Here is a 16,244-nt window from a genome sequence, read left to right as displayed (position 1 = left end):
AACTGATTATTTTAGAATCCAGTACAATATAAACTAATGCCAAAGCACCTCAACTTAAACATGAAGATTTTAAAAAAATCTTTTCCCTTTTATTTCACTTTCTCACTGTGCTTACAAAATTCGAAGAGGCAAAGCAGGTATCAGAAAGAGATAAAGTTTGCAAAAGCGTTCAAATTTTGAGGAATCTTCATATTCTGCTTTAAACCACAAGAGAATCTGACTAATTATTTTGCACACCTACAATTTTTAATTTCTCTAGGGTGGTAATGAATGAAAACACTAAGTCCAGTGTACTTGCAATAAGGTGGAATGTAAGGGCTGAGAGTTTCAAGTAAACTTCATGAATCTCAATAAGATAGTTGTTCATTAGCCTTAAGCCTTTGCAATCCAGCTCCTGACTGTATCACTCAACTGAAACTGCTGTCAAAAATTACCAGTGATATCTTAATTGACAAATCTAATGACCTTTTATCAATCCTCACTCTTTTTTACCTCCCTGCAGCCTCTGACACGATCAATCACACTCTTCTTGATGCCATCTTCTTTCTAGGTTTCGGTGACATCGTTCTATCCTGGTTCTTCTATATATCAGACAAGTCCTTCTCAGACTCTTTTTCCTAGGCCTAGGCCTTCTTTTCTACTCCCTATATTCCATTTCACCTGGCGATCTCATCAGCCTCCACAGATTCAGGTTTCATCTTTATGGTGAGGATTCTCAAGCCTGTGATGAGCTACAGTCTAGAGCTGAACATCTTGATTGGATTTTAGGCATTTTAAACTCAACATGCTTCAATATCTCTCCCCAAAACCCTTTCTTCCAAATGCCCTTCATACTATCCAGGATGCCACCATGCTCCCAATCATCTAGATTTACAACCTAGGTGTCAAACTTAACTCCCCAATTCTCATCTGAACTACTGCAGTAGTCTTTTTGGTTTGTGTCCCTGCCTCAAGTCTCTACCTACTCCAAACCATCCTATATTCAGCTATCAAAATGATCTTCCAGAGTATAGGTTTGACTATGTCACTTTTCTTACTCCCTCAAGCTGCCATTTGATCAACTCCAGTGGCTCCCCATTACCTCTAGGATCAAATATAAAATATTATTTGGCTTTTAAAGTCCTTCATAACCTGAGCCCCTTCTACATTCACAGTCTTCTCACATCTTATTCTCTCCCATGTATTCTATAATCCAGTGACACTGGCCTTCTTGATGCTCCTTGCAAAACATTCCATTGTCCAGTTCCAGGTATTTTCACTGGCTGCCCCATATACCTGGAACTCTCTTCTTTCTCATGTCCATCTCCTAGTTTCCTTCAAGTCCCAGCTAAAATCTAACCTTCAACCTTAGCTGCTTCCTTCTGAGACTAGCCACAATTTATCCTGCACATATCTTGTTTGTCTACAGTTGTTTGAATGTTGTGTCCTCCATTAAACTATGAGCTCCTTGACTGTTTTTAGCCTTTCTTTGTATTACCAGCACTTTACACATAGTAGGCACTTAATAAAGGCTAGCGGATTTACTGATTGAAAATAATTTAACTTCAAATTGTTACACAAGAAGCTAGGTAATTCTGATCTTGAAACAATGTCAGTGAATTAAGATCAAAGAGTAAGATCTTATAGAATTAGATGATTAAAAAAATAAGTTGTCTTTTTTCGGTTTAAAAAAAAAGTGCTATTATGACCATAAACAGGAAAAAGGGAGAGAAATATGTTTGTTTTGTAAATATGTGTGTAACTATTCTAGTCCTCAATACGAAACATGGTTATGACAAAAATAACATTAAATTTTGGGTCAAAAGATTTGGATTCTAGTCTTTGCTCTGCATTTTCTTTGGCCAAGTCACTACTCTAAGCCTTAGCTCCTTTACCTATAAAATAATGAAAATAATAGAGGACCTGACAATCTTAGCAAACGATATCATGTAAATAAATACTACACTTTGAATCCTTTAACATATTATACAAATGTAAGATATTAATAACTGTCAATATAAAATAAATTATATATTTACCATCAGCTGATTGGGTGAACAGTGCATAATCAGGGTTAATTATCTCATTAGATAAAATATCAAACCACTCACGTACAACCCCTTGACCCTGGGTATAAGGAAATAAAAATAACAAATAATGGGAAAAGATAATACATATGCACACAGATCTTAGAATATATTATAACATTTTAAAATAAGAGGAAAATAAAATTTTAATTAAATTTCTTCTATTTCCACTTACTGTTAAGTTCTATGTAAGTATATTTCAGTCTTTTTTATGTAGTGATATACTTTTCATTTATTTTTATACCCACCATGCCTTCTTCTCCATGGAAACGCACAGCAATCCCCTGTTTTAGCTTTGCACAATTTGCTTTAGACACAACTTCACAGCTACTCCTAAAAATGGAATCTACATATGTAACACTGATTAGTTTTATATCTTAAAAATAATTATCAAAAAAAGTTTCATGAATTTCATATGCATTAGCTTCTTTGTCAAATAAATTTACCTCTATGAACCAGCAGGATATCATTTTCATTCACTGGCCTGTGTACCATGTCTGAATCTGATTGTCCCGAATGCAAATGTTCGTAGAACCACTCACAACGATCTTTAAAAGGCTACCAAAAAAAAGAGATGTGTTAAACAGTCCAATTATATAATTATCATTTTTGCTTTAAGCATTATGCAAAATACTAAGATTATAAAGTACCATTCTGAGACTCCTATGAGTAATTAGTTGATTAGATGATAATGTTCAAACATTTCAGCAACTGCTCACAAAATAAAAGCAGAACTATGTACAACTTACATATTTTCTAGAAGTTGCTACCATTTTCAACAGGATACCTTTGATAATTTAGAAATTTATGTCCAGCTACTATTTTAATGTCAGACATGTAATTAAACACATCTACAAAAAATTAGTGTCTTTTCAAGCTCAACAAGGCTTTCAAAAATTAATTCTCATCCTCAGGAAACATCATGGTACATGTTTCATTTCATTTTAAATTAAAATAGTCCCATATGTAGCCTGTATTTTTGCCCTTTGGAATAAGAGATGGCCTTTTGATTGGCAATTAAGAAGAATTTGGTACCCTTTCCTCTCTCCAAAAGCTCAGAAGCTAATAAAAAAAAGTCTGAAGACAGATGTAGATACTTTGATTAGCTACTAAGTAAACAAAATGGTAACAATGAGTAAAACTTTGTAATCCATTAGAAAATATTTACTGAGCACTTATATTTGGCTAGTACTGTAGGAGATGAAAAAGAAGCATAGAATAAAATCTCTGCACTCAAGCAATCTATAATCCAGTTGAGGACATAAGCTTAATATATGAAACAATCATGGAACAACACAAGGGAGTAGATATTTAGATGTTTAAAGTACGTGATGTAAACTACAGATTAGACAGGAATTTAGATCTGAGAAAGTAAGTGGAGGCCAAATCAGGTAAGAAAAACATCATAAAAGTGATATGACTTTCAAAGATTCATAGATTCTTAGGGCTACAAGGAGATCTAGAAATCATTTGGTCCAATCAATTCATTTCACAGCTAAGAAAAGTGAAGCACAAGATCATAAAGAGAGTGACAGAGATGAAACCCAAACCCAAATTTCTCATCTCCTAGCCTAGTATTCTTTCAACTACTCCTCCTTGCTATCTATTAGGTATTGAAGTAAAGTCAGGGTTTGTTTGAATGAAGAGAAAGAAGACATTTCAGTATGAAAGAGTAACATGAAGGACACTAAGGTTTCTTGCTCACATCAGGCATGTGAATTAGCATGACAAAAGTAGAGGAAGAGGATATTGATTTGACATTTGGATAAATGTTGGAAGATAACTGGAAATGAGTTGTAAGTTTGTACAAGCAGAAAGAGAGAAAGTCTGTGTTTGATACACAAAGCAAAGGACTGAGGCAATTTTGTTTTGGTTTGTTTTTTATCATGGAGGTGTGACATAATTCTGGCAAGCAATACACCACTTTTGGATTTTTCCTTCATGCTCCTATGCTGAATAATTTTCTGGCCCCACTGTATTCTCCCTCCCACCACAAATCTTCCCTCCTCCCTTTTCAGCCTCTTTTTGTGTTCCTCCAATAGATTATAACCTTTTTAAGACAAAGACTGTCATTTTTATTTCTATTTGTATCTCCATTTGTATCACACTGAGTGGCACATAGTAGGTGCTTAATAAACGTTTACTGACTAGGAAAAATACAAAAAATGGGCTGGAAGAGAAAAATAAAAGATTTTCTACTTTTCACTCCTTCTCAAAAAAAAAACAACCCTCAGCAAGAAGGAAATTACAGTAACAAACAAGCCAATAAGGACACTTGACTAAGCAGTGACAATGGAGATGAGAGAATGAATCTAAAACATTTTGAAGGAAGAATCAATAGGACTTGATGATAAATTAGTCCCAGGAGGTGAAGAGGTAGGTAAAGTCAAAGAAATAAGACATAAAGACCTGGGAGGATGGATGACAATAGTGTCTTTAACAGAAATAAAATCTGAAGGAATATGGGAAAGAGAAAAAGAAATTAGTGAGGTCTCAAATACATTAAGTTTCAGAAGCAAAAGTCAAGAAGAGCTATTGGATCATACTGATCTCTAACCAAAATGATGCTCTATTTCAAAATCTTACTCATTTTACAAGGCTCAAACTGCATATCACCTTCTCCAAGACAGTCTACTCTGACTAATCCTGCTAGAAGTATGTTTCCTCCTCTAAGTTCCTTATTTCTCTGCATCTTTCATTTGATGCTTACATCAACTGCTTTCCATTACGGTGAGTTTTTTTAAATGTCTAGAATAGAATTTAAATTTCTTGAGAAATGTTTTGATTTTTTTTTTTAGCTAGGCAATGGGGTTAAGTGACTTGCCCAGGGTCACACAGTTAGTAAGTGTTATGTGTCTGAGGCCATATTTGAACTCAGCTCCTCCTGAATCCAGGGCCAGTGCTCTATCCACTGTGCCACCTAGCTGCCCTGTTTTGATTTTTTTTAAGATATAGAATATGAAGTAACCAGAGCCAGAAAAACAATGTACACAATGAGTACAAAGTAAATAAGGAAAAAACTGAATGCTGAATAATTATAATGATCAAGCCCTAGCCACAGAAAAAAGTTGATAAAAAGCACCCAGCACTGCAGATGTAGGTGACTTTGGTATACTGCATATATTGTTAGACACAGCCAATGCATTGGTTGATTTTGCAGAACTCTTTTTTCCCACCCTTTATCTTCATTACAAGGGATGGCTCATTGGATCAGGGGAAGGATATTTTCAGAAATCAATGTAATACGAAAATGCTATCAATAAAAATAATTTTTTAAATTCTAACTGGAGCTGTTCTTGAAAATTTATTTTGTGCATAGCTAGTTTTTCTATAATATAGGGTATAATACTGCCACATGCTAGTGGGTTACTCTGATCTACTATATATGGTTCAAATGGCATTTCACTGAACACAACGTTTCTAGAACACAACCATGAATGTCTTATTGATATTCTTTAAAATCAAAATATAATATTCCTACAACTAACCATAAGACAATAACAGTTTCTAACTTAAAGTCAGTACTTATAGATTTTTTTTAAAAAATGCCTAAATAGGGGGCAGCTAGAAGAGCACCGGCCTTGGATTCAGGAGAACCTGAGTTCAAATCTGCCCTCAGACACATAACACTTACTAGCTGCGTGACCCTGGGCAAGTCACTTAACCCCACTGCCTAGCCAAAAAAAAAAAAAGCCTAAATACAAATCAGTAGTTTTCAACAATCATTAACTTATCCACCACTATCTAATCTAACTGAGCCTTACTCCTAGATACTAATTATAATAAAGCTTCATTCTAACTCACCCTGAGAGCTTAGTTTTGAGTCAAAAGTCCTCCCACGTGATTTGTATTTAACCTTAAAGGCTTCTAGTATCAAAACGCTATGGGCTGCTCCCACAAAGTACCAGTGGCTTTTCTGTGTTAGCCACCCACCGATGACCTATTCACTATACTTAGAACAATCTGAAGGGTAAATCTCTCATTTACTTTTATTCTAATCTGAACAAATTATCAGACTGTAAAGTACTTCAGGATCTTATGTTACAATTTCATCTTTGTATCCCAGGAGCCTTGCACACTACCTTACACATAGAAGGTGATTAATAAATGTTTACTAAATGTCCCCAACTAGATTTTAAGCTTTTAGTGGAGGTCAGGAGCCAGATTGCTTATTTCCCCTTTTTCCCCCATAACATGAATCCTGCAAAACAGATATTCAACAAATATTTCTCAATGACAATAAAGGAAGACATAAAAATGTTGTTATTCCAATCTGACATTTTAAGGATTTGGAATAAAGAACATAAAGAATAGATGTCCAATAGGACATATTGCTACTTAGTGGTAAAGCCTTATACTCTGGTGCTTACTCCCCTCTCCACCAAGATGACAAGCTTCCATATCCTTCTTATAGTAAGCAAATGAGAAAAGCTTCTATATTCCACAACACAGATAAGTTCAACATATAATGCCATATAAGGTAATGCAGAAACATAGAGTTGATAGACATCATACTAAACAATCTGGTTAAAAATGGAACATGTGTTCAAATTTCAAAAATACAGTTTTGCTTTCATTAGAGAAAAACCCCAAAGTGAAAGAAGGCTCTACCTGTGCTTTTATGATATGCATGAACCTTGACATCAATTCAGGACACTCAAGGAGGAAGTGAAAATGGTCAAAAATTATTTTGGGGTTTCTGAGGAAAAAAAGTATTTTATTTAGTTAGCAGAAACGAATAGAATATAATAAGATGCAAATTCATGGCAAAATGTACACACAAAGTCATAAATCAAAACATCCATCCTGAAGTTTCATATAGAAGACATAATAAAATGTTTTATTTACGGTACCTTAAATTAAGCAGTAGGAGATATCTAAAAGCCTTACCGATTAACAAAGCATTTTAGAACTTCATCATGTTTGCATACAAATTCTATGAAACGGGGTGAAGTCATTCTGTAGGAAAGGAAAACAAAATTCATTAGGCTCAGGACACACAAGAGCTACAACTTAATGAATATAACGCTACGATCATAAGACTAAGGGTCTTAGTCAATTAACACACATTTATTGAACATCTACTACATACCAGGGACCATACCAGGCACCTGGGATATCCCTATTTGAAAGCAGCTTACATTCAAATAAGGGAAACAAGTACATAAATAAGTATATACAAACTAAGGAGAATAAAAATAACACAATAGTTAAATATGAAGGAGTTTAGGATGATAAGCCCTATGAATTGGGGAGAGGGAATCAGGAAAGGTTTCATGTAGAAGGTGGTACTTGAGCTGTTTCTTAAAGGAGAGGGATTCTTTGAGGAGGAATCAAGGACAAAGTGCACTACAGTTGGGGGGGAAAGGTCGAGGCAAAGACAAAGAGATAGAAGGTAGACTACTGTGTGTGTGAGGAACAGAGAAAAAAGGCTAACTTGGTTGGACAGAGGATGAGTAATGTCCATTGAGGCTAGAAGGGTTAGCTGGAGTCAGGTACTGAAAAGATTTAAAAGATAAAATAGAAAAGTTCATATTTGATTCTATAAGTAACAGGTAGTCACTGAAGTTGATAGAAGAGTGAAGCCCCTTTGTCAGGTACAGACTTACAGAAAATCACTCTGGCAACAGTGTATAGGATAGACTGAAGTGGGGGAAAGACTTGAGGGTCTTTCCAAGTTTCTGGTAGACCAATTAGTACATTTGCAATAATCTAGATGGAAAGTGATGAGAGCCTAAGCTAAGCTATAAGTAGAGAGAAGGGTCAAAAGAACCTGAGGTTAGAAGGCTGATGGTGTCTCTGGCGGAAACAGGGAAGTTTAGAAGCAAAGGAGGAAATGGGAAAGAAGAAGTCAGGAGAAAAAATAATCAATTCCATTTTGGATATTTTGAGCTTGAGATAGCTCCAGTACATCCAATTTGAAATGTCCACTAGCTAACTGGTAATACAATTCCAGGGAAAGCCTGGGGCTGCCTAGCCAGACAGATGATCAATAGACAGACACAGATATATCTCTGAGTCATTTGTATAGAGATGACAATTAAACCACTGGAGCTGATGACCTTACTTAACTCAATTTTCTTGAGCTTTAGAAAAATGAGGAAAAAGAATATTCAAGCAATCTTTAAAAGAGAAATACAAATATCAAATTCTTAGAGAATGTTTGTATCAACAAGCTACTTTTTTTCTTTAAAAAACTTAAAACAGTCTCTGCCTAACTAAAAATGTTTTCCAATACTTAAATAGTTCTACATAATATCTACCTCATGTTTAAATACCTTAAATGAAGGTATTTAAATTTACTTTTCCTTTCTTTACAATTCTGTCTCTTAAAATTTTATTATGAACATCTAAAGAAGCTTCTTTAAAACTGGAGACCAAAGCATTATGCTCTAAAAATGTGTGTGAAAGACCTACCAAAAAATTTAACAAACGTGAGGTCTTATTACTAAAATTATAAAGACTCTAGAATTCTATTATTTAGTAGAGATGAAAGTAATAAGGAAAAAGCTTCTTACCCTGGAGGCATCTGACAAGAGCAGCACATATAAAAAGCCTGAATGACAGCACTTAGCCGGTTAGCTGTCATGGAGATAACATCCTGACAATCCACACTAGCTTCCTGCTTCCCTGCAACATCATCTGGTTTAGATTCTCCTGTGTCAATGGATAGATTTTCTCTGCTCCCAGTTCCTGGACTGCTGAATGAAGGGATGGAAGTAGTATCTTGCCGATCTGGCCCCTTTTGCTTCAATAAAATAGATGTGATGTTGGTGGAGTCCTTTTTGTTTTTCATCAACTCTGTGGCTATTAACACTAGCCATTCATCTAATGAGTGCCAGAGCAACTCCAAAGGCTATGAAAAAATGAAAATTTTAATGTAATTTTTAATTTAAAGAAAAAAAGTTCAATTTATTAACAAATAATCCCTTAAATATACAGAATACATTTCCAAATAACTATTATAAAAAGTAAATCATGCCAGTTTACTTTTTTCAAAATGAGGTGATAATTATAGGAAATAACTCTAAGGTTATCAGTTTTAAGTAAAATACAGGTTTATTTGCAATAAAAGGAAGAAAAAATAATTTATTTATAAAGTATAAACACAAGAAAATTTAAAGATTAAAAAAATTAAAATTCAGGAATAATGGAAAAGTTAGTCTCATTCATATAGTCACTCTGTAAAAAAAGTATTCAATATAGTGACACAAATGAAGCAGAAAAAATATCGGATTCAAAGTTATAGGACATCAGCTCTGTTTTATTCAGCTCTACTACTCAGCAGCTATGTGTCCCTGAACAAGTCATTTCCCCCCACTGAGACTGGGTTCTCTCATCTGTACAATAAAGGGATATAACTAGATGATATCTAAGATGCACTCTACCTCTAAAATCCTACAAATCTTATGAATTTTGTTCTTTTAAAGCACATATCTGTTGCTAAAGTAGCCCTAAGGAGATTGTTACTATATGGAATATCGATTTACTCAATGTCAACTTACTTCATGCTTTGCAATCACTTCAAAATATAAATTTACACTTTAAAAGATTCTCAAAAATAAATTATCTTGTGATATGCAATTAGCTTACTGTGTTCCTTACAAAGAACTCTTCAAATTAAGACAATTTGTATATGTAACACATTAAAAATAAATGGATTAAAAATGAAACATATACCAGTCCCAAGAATTACTGCATTCTTAGAACAATCACTTGAAAAACGGAAAATACTAAACCATTATAAAAAAGACTTGCTGGAAAATTCAGTCCCAACCTTACTTCCATACAAGAAAAAAAAAAAGCCATTAATAATGACTTTAGAAGCAGCTAGGTGGCACAGTGGATAGAGCACCGGCCCTGGATTCAGGAGGACCTGAGTTCAAATCCAGCCTCAGACACACACTTACTATCTGTGTAACCCTGGGCAACTCACTTAACCCGACTGCCTAGCCACAAAAAAAAAAAACAAAAAACTTTAGGGGCAGCTAGGTGGCACGGTAGATAGAGCACTGGCCCTGGAGTCAGGAAGACCTGAGTTCAAATCTGACCTCAGACACTTGACATTAGCTGTGTGAACCCAGGCAAGTCATTTAACCCCATTGCTTAGGGCCGCCCCCTCCCCCCCCAAAAAATAATAATGACTTTAACTGATGAGGTAATTTTTTCCCTGCCCCATTTTTCCTAGAGCCCTTGGCTCTGTCCTGTCCTCTATTATATTCTACACTTTGTATTACCTTCCTAGAAGACTATAAGAATTAGAGTTGTCTTTATATTCCTAGTGCCTACTACAGTGCCTTGAACAAAGTATGAGCTTAATAAACATTTGTTGAATTGAATTGTTGTTTCATTTCTACACTGTTCTAAATACCACTTTTTAAAGAACGTTCCTCAGTTGATAAATGGTCAAAAGATATAAACAGGCAATTCCCAAGGGAAGAAATCCAAACTATCTAAAGTCATATAAAAAAGTGCTCTAAGTTACTAATAATCAGAAAAACACAAATTAAAGCAGCTCTAAGGTTCTACTTCCTACCCATAATATTAGCAAAGCTGACAAAAATAAAGGAAAATGACAAATTATGTAATGGCTAGAAAACAGAAGAAGGAGGCATATTAGGGCACTCCTGGTACTGCTATAAACTGGTATAGCCATTCTGGAAAGAATTTTTGAATCATCCCCAAAAGTTACTAATATATATATACCTTGGTCCAACAATACCACTTCTAAGGTCATACTCCAAAGAAATCAAAAAAAGAGGAAAAAATCCTACAAGTACAAAAATATTTATAGTAGCTCTTTTTGTGATGGCCAAAAACTGGAATCCAAGGGAGTGTTCATCAATTGGGGAATGGCTGAACAAATTACTGTATAAGAATGCAAAAGAATACTATTGTGTTATAAGAAATGAAGAATGAGACAGTTTCAGAGAAACACAGGAAGTCTTTTATTAATTGATGTAGAGTGAAGTGAGCCAAAGCAGAATACTTTGTATTATAAGAACAGCTTTGAAAGACTTAAAGAACTATGATCTATAGTTAATCATGATCCATAGGACTGATGATGAAGAATGTTACCCACTTGACAGGTGATGAACTAAATATGGAGAATGAGACACATGTGTCTCATTATATAAAAATTGGCATGGTCAATATAGAAATTTCATTTTCCTGATGTTGCAAATTTGTTATAAGGATTATGTTTTTCTTTTTTGTTATTTTTATAGTGTAGAGAGGACTATGGGAAGAAAAATATCATTTGCAAATTGAAAAATTTTAATTTTTAAAATAGAATATATGACTATTTTAAGTATGACAGAAAAAAAGATTATACATGGGAATTCTACATAATTATGGAATAATAAAATTAGGTACTTGGGAGTCATCCAAGACTATCTTCAGGCATTGTCAGTCTCAGGATCCCATTTAAGAGAAAAATCTACTTTTTTAAAACTTCCATAGAAAAAGACTTCATAGGAGTAGCTAAGTGGGTCAGTGGATAGAGCAGTGGCCCTGGAGTCAGGAAGACCTGAGTTCAAATCAGGCCTCAGACACAGAACACTTACTAGCTGTGTGACTCTGGGCAAGTCACTTAACCCCAATTGGAAGGAAAGAAAACAAAAGAAAAAGACTACATAACCACTCTCAGTTACCCTACAAGGAATTTCATAGAATCATAAGATTTAGAATGAAAGGGACCTTAGAAATCATCTAATTCAACTTCCTCATTTTACAGATGAGGAAACTAAGGCCCATGAGACGTAACCTTCGTCGCTAATTTAAATCTTTCAAGCTATGTCTTGAGCACAATTCCCCCTTTTTTATATCCCTAGTCTGTTCTCACACAATATCTAAAAAAAAATATTTACTGACCACAATAATTGGCTCAATGAGCATATCACAAATAGTTGTCCACTTACTCAACATCTATAACACAAAGTACTAGCTGAAGGAGCTAAAAAGATCAACAAGCATGTATTAAATGTGCTACATCTATGGTAAACAATTCATATACACTAAGGAAAATGTATCTGTAACCAAATATCCCACAACTATAATGTGAGGTTACTCAGAATTCCTGAAGGCTATGCCAGTGCAGTATAGACCCTAGAAAACTATAAAGTCTGGACCCAACAACCAACACTTTATCTATTATCTAAGAAATAGCCTAGCCAGTTTCAAAAAGGCACCATCAGGTTGGCCAGAGGTTCATACATGTTTTGATCACAGTAATCATTACAGTTCATTTAGGAAACTGTATAGAAATTGTGAGGAGGTGAGTTTGTAGCCAGACCAATGAAAGAAACTACAGAGCCTTAAAGTATAAAAGTAGATAAGTAACTTTCCAAAATCATATGCAAAATGCAGGCATAACCCATCTAACGTATTAATTTGTTCTACAAAAACATCTGGGCAAAATGTTATTACAAGGAATAAAAAGTTTCAAAAGAATAATGTTATAAACCAGTGGTTGGCTAAATGATATTATGAGCAGTCTCACAACTTTACTGTGGGATTTGCTTCAACTACATTAATAAGACTGTAGCAAACTGGAATTAACTGGTGCAAACTGAAAGTGGGCAGGGCTATACCAATCCTAGACGGCAGTTTTAAGACATAACCTGGCAGTGTATCAAGTAATCTGGTAGGATAGTAAAAGCTCATAACCACTAATATCCAGTGTTATTAATATGATCTTCTGAAGACCCACTGTGATCCTCAGTATTCTCAGCCAGATAATATCACATACTTTAATTCTGATGACAAAGTCAGGGTGAGAAAAAAATTTTTTAAGAACATGACCATGAATTTCTTTGTGTCTAAGTAACAATCCCATAATTAGGAAACAACCATATTTTAAAACGTACGAAAAGGATACATCATTATCTGAAAAGTCTAATCCTCAAACTCTTTCTTATATCTTGCTAACTCCCGTCACCTATCACCATTCCAACGTATCCTAAACTAGGCAAATAATGTTTAATAATATTAAATTTAAGAAATCTTTTTTTTTAAGTCACGGAAAACAAAAAAATGCTGACTTAGAAATGTCTGCTGATAAAAACGTATTGTTTTTCAATCCAATGTCAATGAGAAATCCACCCCATCCAGCAGCCACAGCACCACAATCTCCTAGACTCCTCTCAGATATCCAATTCCAACATGAAAAAGGTCAAATTTGCTGCCCTTTGAAGATTTGTTGAGAGACAAGATTAAAAGCAAGGAAGGATAATCAGCCCTTTGAAACTTACTATTTACCTTAACAACTGTTCATATTAAAAATAAACAGAAGTGTGTCCTGAGAGATAGTTATGTCAACAGGAAGGTCTAAAATTTAAGATAGAGAATGTATTCAGAAGCAAGAACAATTATGCACAAGTGCAAAAAAGGATACATAAACAAAAGTACAGTATACACAGTTACAAACAGTATAGAACAAAAAGCACAGTGAAATAAGAGATGCAAAAGACAATTTAAAAGCCGCTGAAAAGGGGCAAAGACTAAAGAGGGAAAAAAGGCTGAACTACTTTTCTACCTTTATTGGTATCTTAAATAGAAAAACCTAACCTAAAGGACAAATACCAATACAAAGCCTGCTTAGTAGGTATGTAATCTTCTGATAAAAGTATTAAGAAATGTGATGACTTAGGCTTAATAAAATATACCTTATTAGCAAGGCAAAACTGAAGAATACTAAAACAAGTATAAGAACAAAATCAAATCAATAACCCAGTTCTTTCTCAAGGGAGCTAAGAAACAAAAGGTCAATCAACCAATAAGCATTTATTAAGCATCTACTATTTGCCAGGCACTGTGTTTAAGAGATGGATCATGTGTAATCATATGTGATATCATGGAACAAAATGGCAACTGACTATGCTATATTTGTAACAAACTTCAACAAAAATCTTTGGATCAGTAATACGGCAGCTTCAACATGACAAGGAAATAATTTTTCACTACTGACCAAGTTATTTTCTTTTCAACAAAGAAGGTGACATGAAAACCTGAATTAAGAAATGTTTGACCACATTCTTCCAGCAGAGGGCACAGTAAAGCCACAGTAAAATCAAAACAAGAAAAAGAAAAAGGGCGAAAAAACCTCCTAAAAGCCATTATATCCATCCTAAGTATTAAAGGACCTAATTCCTACTAATATTAAATTCTAGTATACTATTTTAGTAACCATCTAAATGTTCCCAATATAATAATTCCGTGAATAACAAGGCATGCTATTTTGTGAATAACAATATTCTGTGAAACACAGGTTATTTTACTTAACATATTTTGAAACTTAATATAAAAGATTTAAGAATTAAATCCTTAAGCATTCATCAAGCTAAAACAAATATTTATGCTCTAGAAAAATCTTCAAACAAATTACCTTTAAAAAACATATTGCATATAAATATATATATATATATATATATATATGTACATATACATGTACATATATATTTTAAAGGTAAATTGACAGATAGACAGACAGATGGATGGATGTTACTAGGTCATTTGAAACAAATTTTTTCCTTCAAATTCTTGCTTATTTATACAGGCAAAAATAGAGAGCCAAAACAGAGGCATTAACAACATCACTTCAAAGCCATTATTTGTTCTGTTACCTCTCAAGTTACAATTTAAGATTAGCACTGAAGGGATAATACTACCTTGGATTTTTACATAGAATCTTTCTGCCAAGGATTCCACCCATGCAAGTGCCAGTACATGAGGAGAAGCTGAAGTAATACAAAATGTTTTAGGAAAATACATTCAACAATTTTTCACTGAAGTCATTCTAGCAGGTAATACTATATCAAAACCAAACTGGAGAGTTACATCTTGTTGGGTTTTTTTAATGCATAAAATGTTAACTAAATAATTGACTGCGACACATTACAGGAAATATTTAATGTAGAAATATCAAATTGAAAAAAAGGTATTTTCCTTCCTCTCCCTACTAATAAGAAATGTAAAACACAAAACTGGACAAAGAAAACATCCTTTGTTTTCTTTTTAATAATAACAATTTCAGTAAAAACAGATTTTAAATTCTAAGTATCACTAACCTAACAATAAAACATAACTGAAATATATGATATTATAAACATTAAAGAATATTAAAATTTTTAATTCTTAAGAAGAAGAAAAAGAAAGCTCACCAATTAAGTCTGAGCGATGAATAGTTAAAGGTGAAAGGAAAAAGGCATACCTAACTTAGAAACATATATGGGTATGAACCAAACTTACGTCCTGTTCATGAGGGTTCTGATTAAAGAATGCATGCTTTGTGAAATTCATCTCTTTAACGTCTATCTTCCTAACAACGTCATATACTTTTCTGACCTTGAACACCTGACTTCTTGGAGTTTTATTCCCATTGTAGCCCATATCAATTCCATTATTGGGAGAGGATGGGCCAATTCGAAAGACATGACAAAACATCCTCACAATCCTTAAGAGACTCTTCATTTGTGCTTCATAATTGCTAGACAGGCTGAAAGGAAAAAAGTAATATGGAACACATTAGATGCATTAAAATAAATCTGTGGCTCCAGATTTATTTTTAAAGATTTTCATTTATCCTATGGCCTGACTACCCATTTCATCTAATCTAAATGCAGCAAAATCTTCCTTACCTCTCGACATAATGAAGAAATTGAGTGTTCTAGTTCACACAATTATTCAATATACTACACATACAAATTACCAATGTTCAAAAAAGCTTTTGAAAACAACAAATTAATAAAGAACGAAATATACAAACATTTGCCCCTACAGAGTGGTTTATTTACGTACCTAGGTATATTTTAATAATCTAAAAAGTTTGCTTTTCTAGGTATTGTTTACAAACAAATACACATATGGAAGCTAGGTTCTTAGGTCAACCCACAAGATCCTATGTAACCTGCAACACATTTTTGACAATTCAGATAGCGTTGGAGGATTTTCAGTGCCCTCATAATCATCACTGTGCATATCAATTATAATTTTACTAATTGTTATAAGGTCATTCTCTACTACATTATCATAAGGAGAGACACCTCAATTCTTAAAGCTATGCCAATGACAAACAACCTCTGACAGGTCCTCCCAAAACAGAGAAAGGCTTCAAAAGTAAGGTCCCAGTCACAGAATTTATAACTCTTGTCTAAGGATTAGCCTAGCTAAGTTAGAAAA

The 16,244-nt window shown here is 34.0% G+C and overlaps 1 protein-coding gene across 4 annotated transcripts in view; it reads right to left on the bottom strand.

Annotated features, from left to right (window-relative positions):
- HACE1 (HECT domain and ankyrin repeat containing E3 ubiquitin protein ligase 1) overlaps positions 1–16,244 on the bottom strand; it is a 90,666-nt gene that overhangs the window by 31,341 nt on the left and 43,081 nt on the right. For 2 of the 4 annotated variants that reach the window (XR_013486971.1, XM_020998312.2), the window contains exons 11-17: positions 15,315–15,561; positions 8,585–8,922; positions 6,957–7,025; positions 6,678–6,765; positions 2,513–2,624; positions 2,315–2,412; positions 2,019–2,106 (exon numbers count right to left, since the gene is read on the bottom strand). Coding sequence is in view for 3 of the 4 variants with exons in the window: in XM_020998312.2 (XP_020853971.1) it covers positions 2,019–2,106; positions 2,315–2,412; positions 2,513–2,624; positions 6,678–6,765; positions 6,957–7,025; positions 8,585–8,922; positions 15,315–15,561 (1,040 nt within the window). In the remaining variant the exon portion in view is untranslated. The remainder of the gene's footprint in view (positions 1–2,018; positions 2,107–2,314; positions 2,413–2,512; positions 2,625–6,677; positions 6,766–6,956; positions 7,026–8,584; positions 8,923–15,314; positions 15,562–16,244) is intronic. The other 2 variants (XM_020998314.2, XM_078155223.1) reach the window with 2 other exon arrangements.

This window comes from Phascolarctos cinereus, unplaced genomic scaffold (assembly GCF_003287225.1).
Source record: "Phascolarctos cinereus isolate Bilbo 61053 unplaced genomic scaffold, phaCin_HiC Scaffold_5;HRSCAF=322, whole genome shotgun sequence".
Lineage (NCBI taxonomy): Eukaryota > Metazoa > Chordata > Mammalia > Diprotodontia > Phascolarctidae > Phascolarctos > Phascolarctos cinereus.
This window is presented reverse-complemented; position numbering and strand designations above follow the sequence as displayed.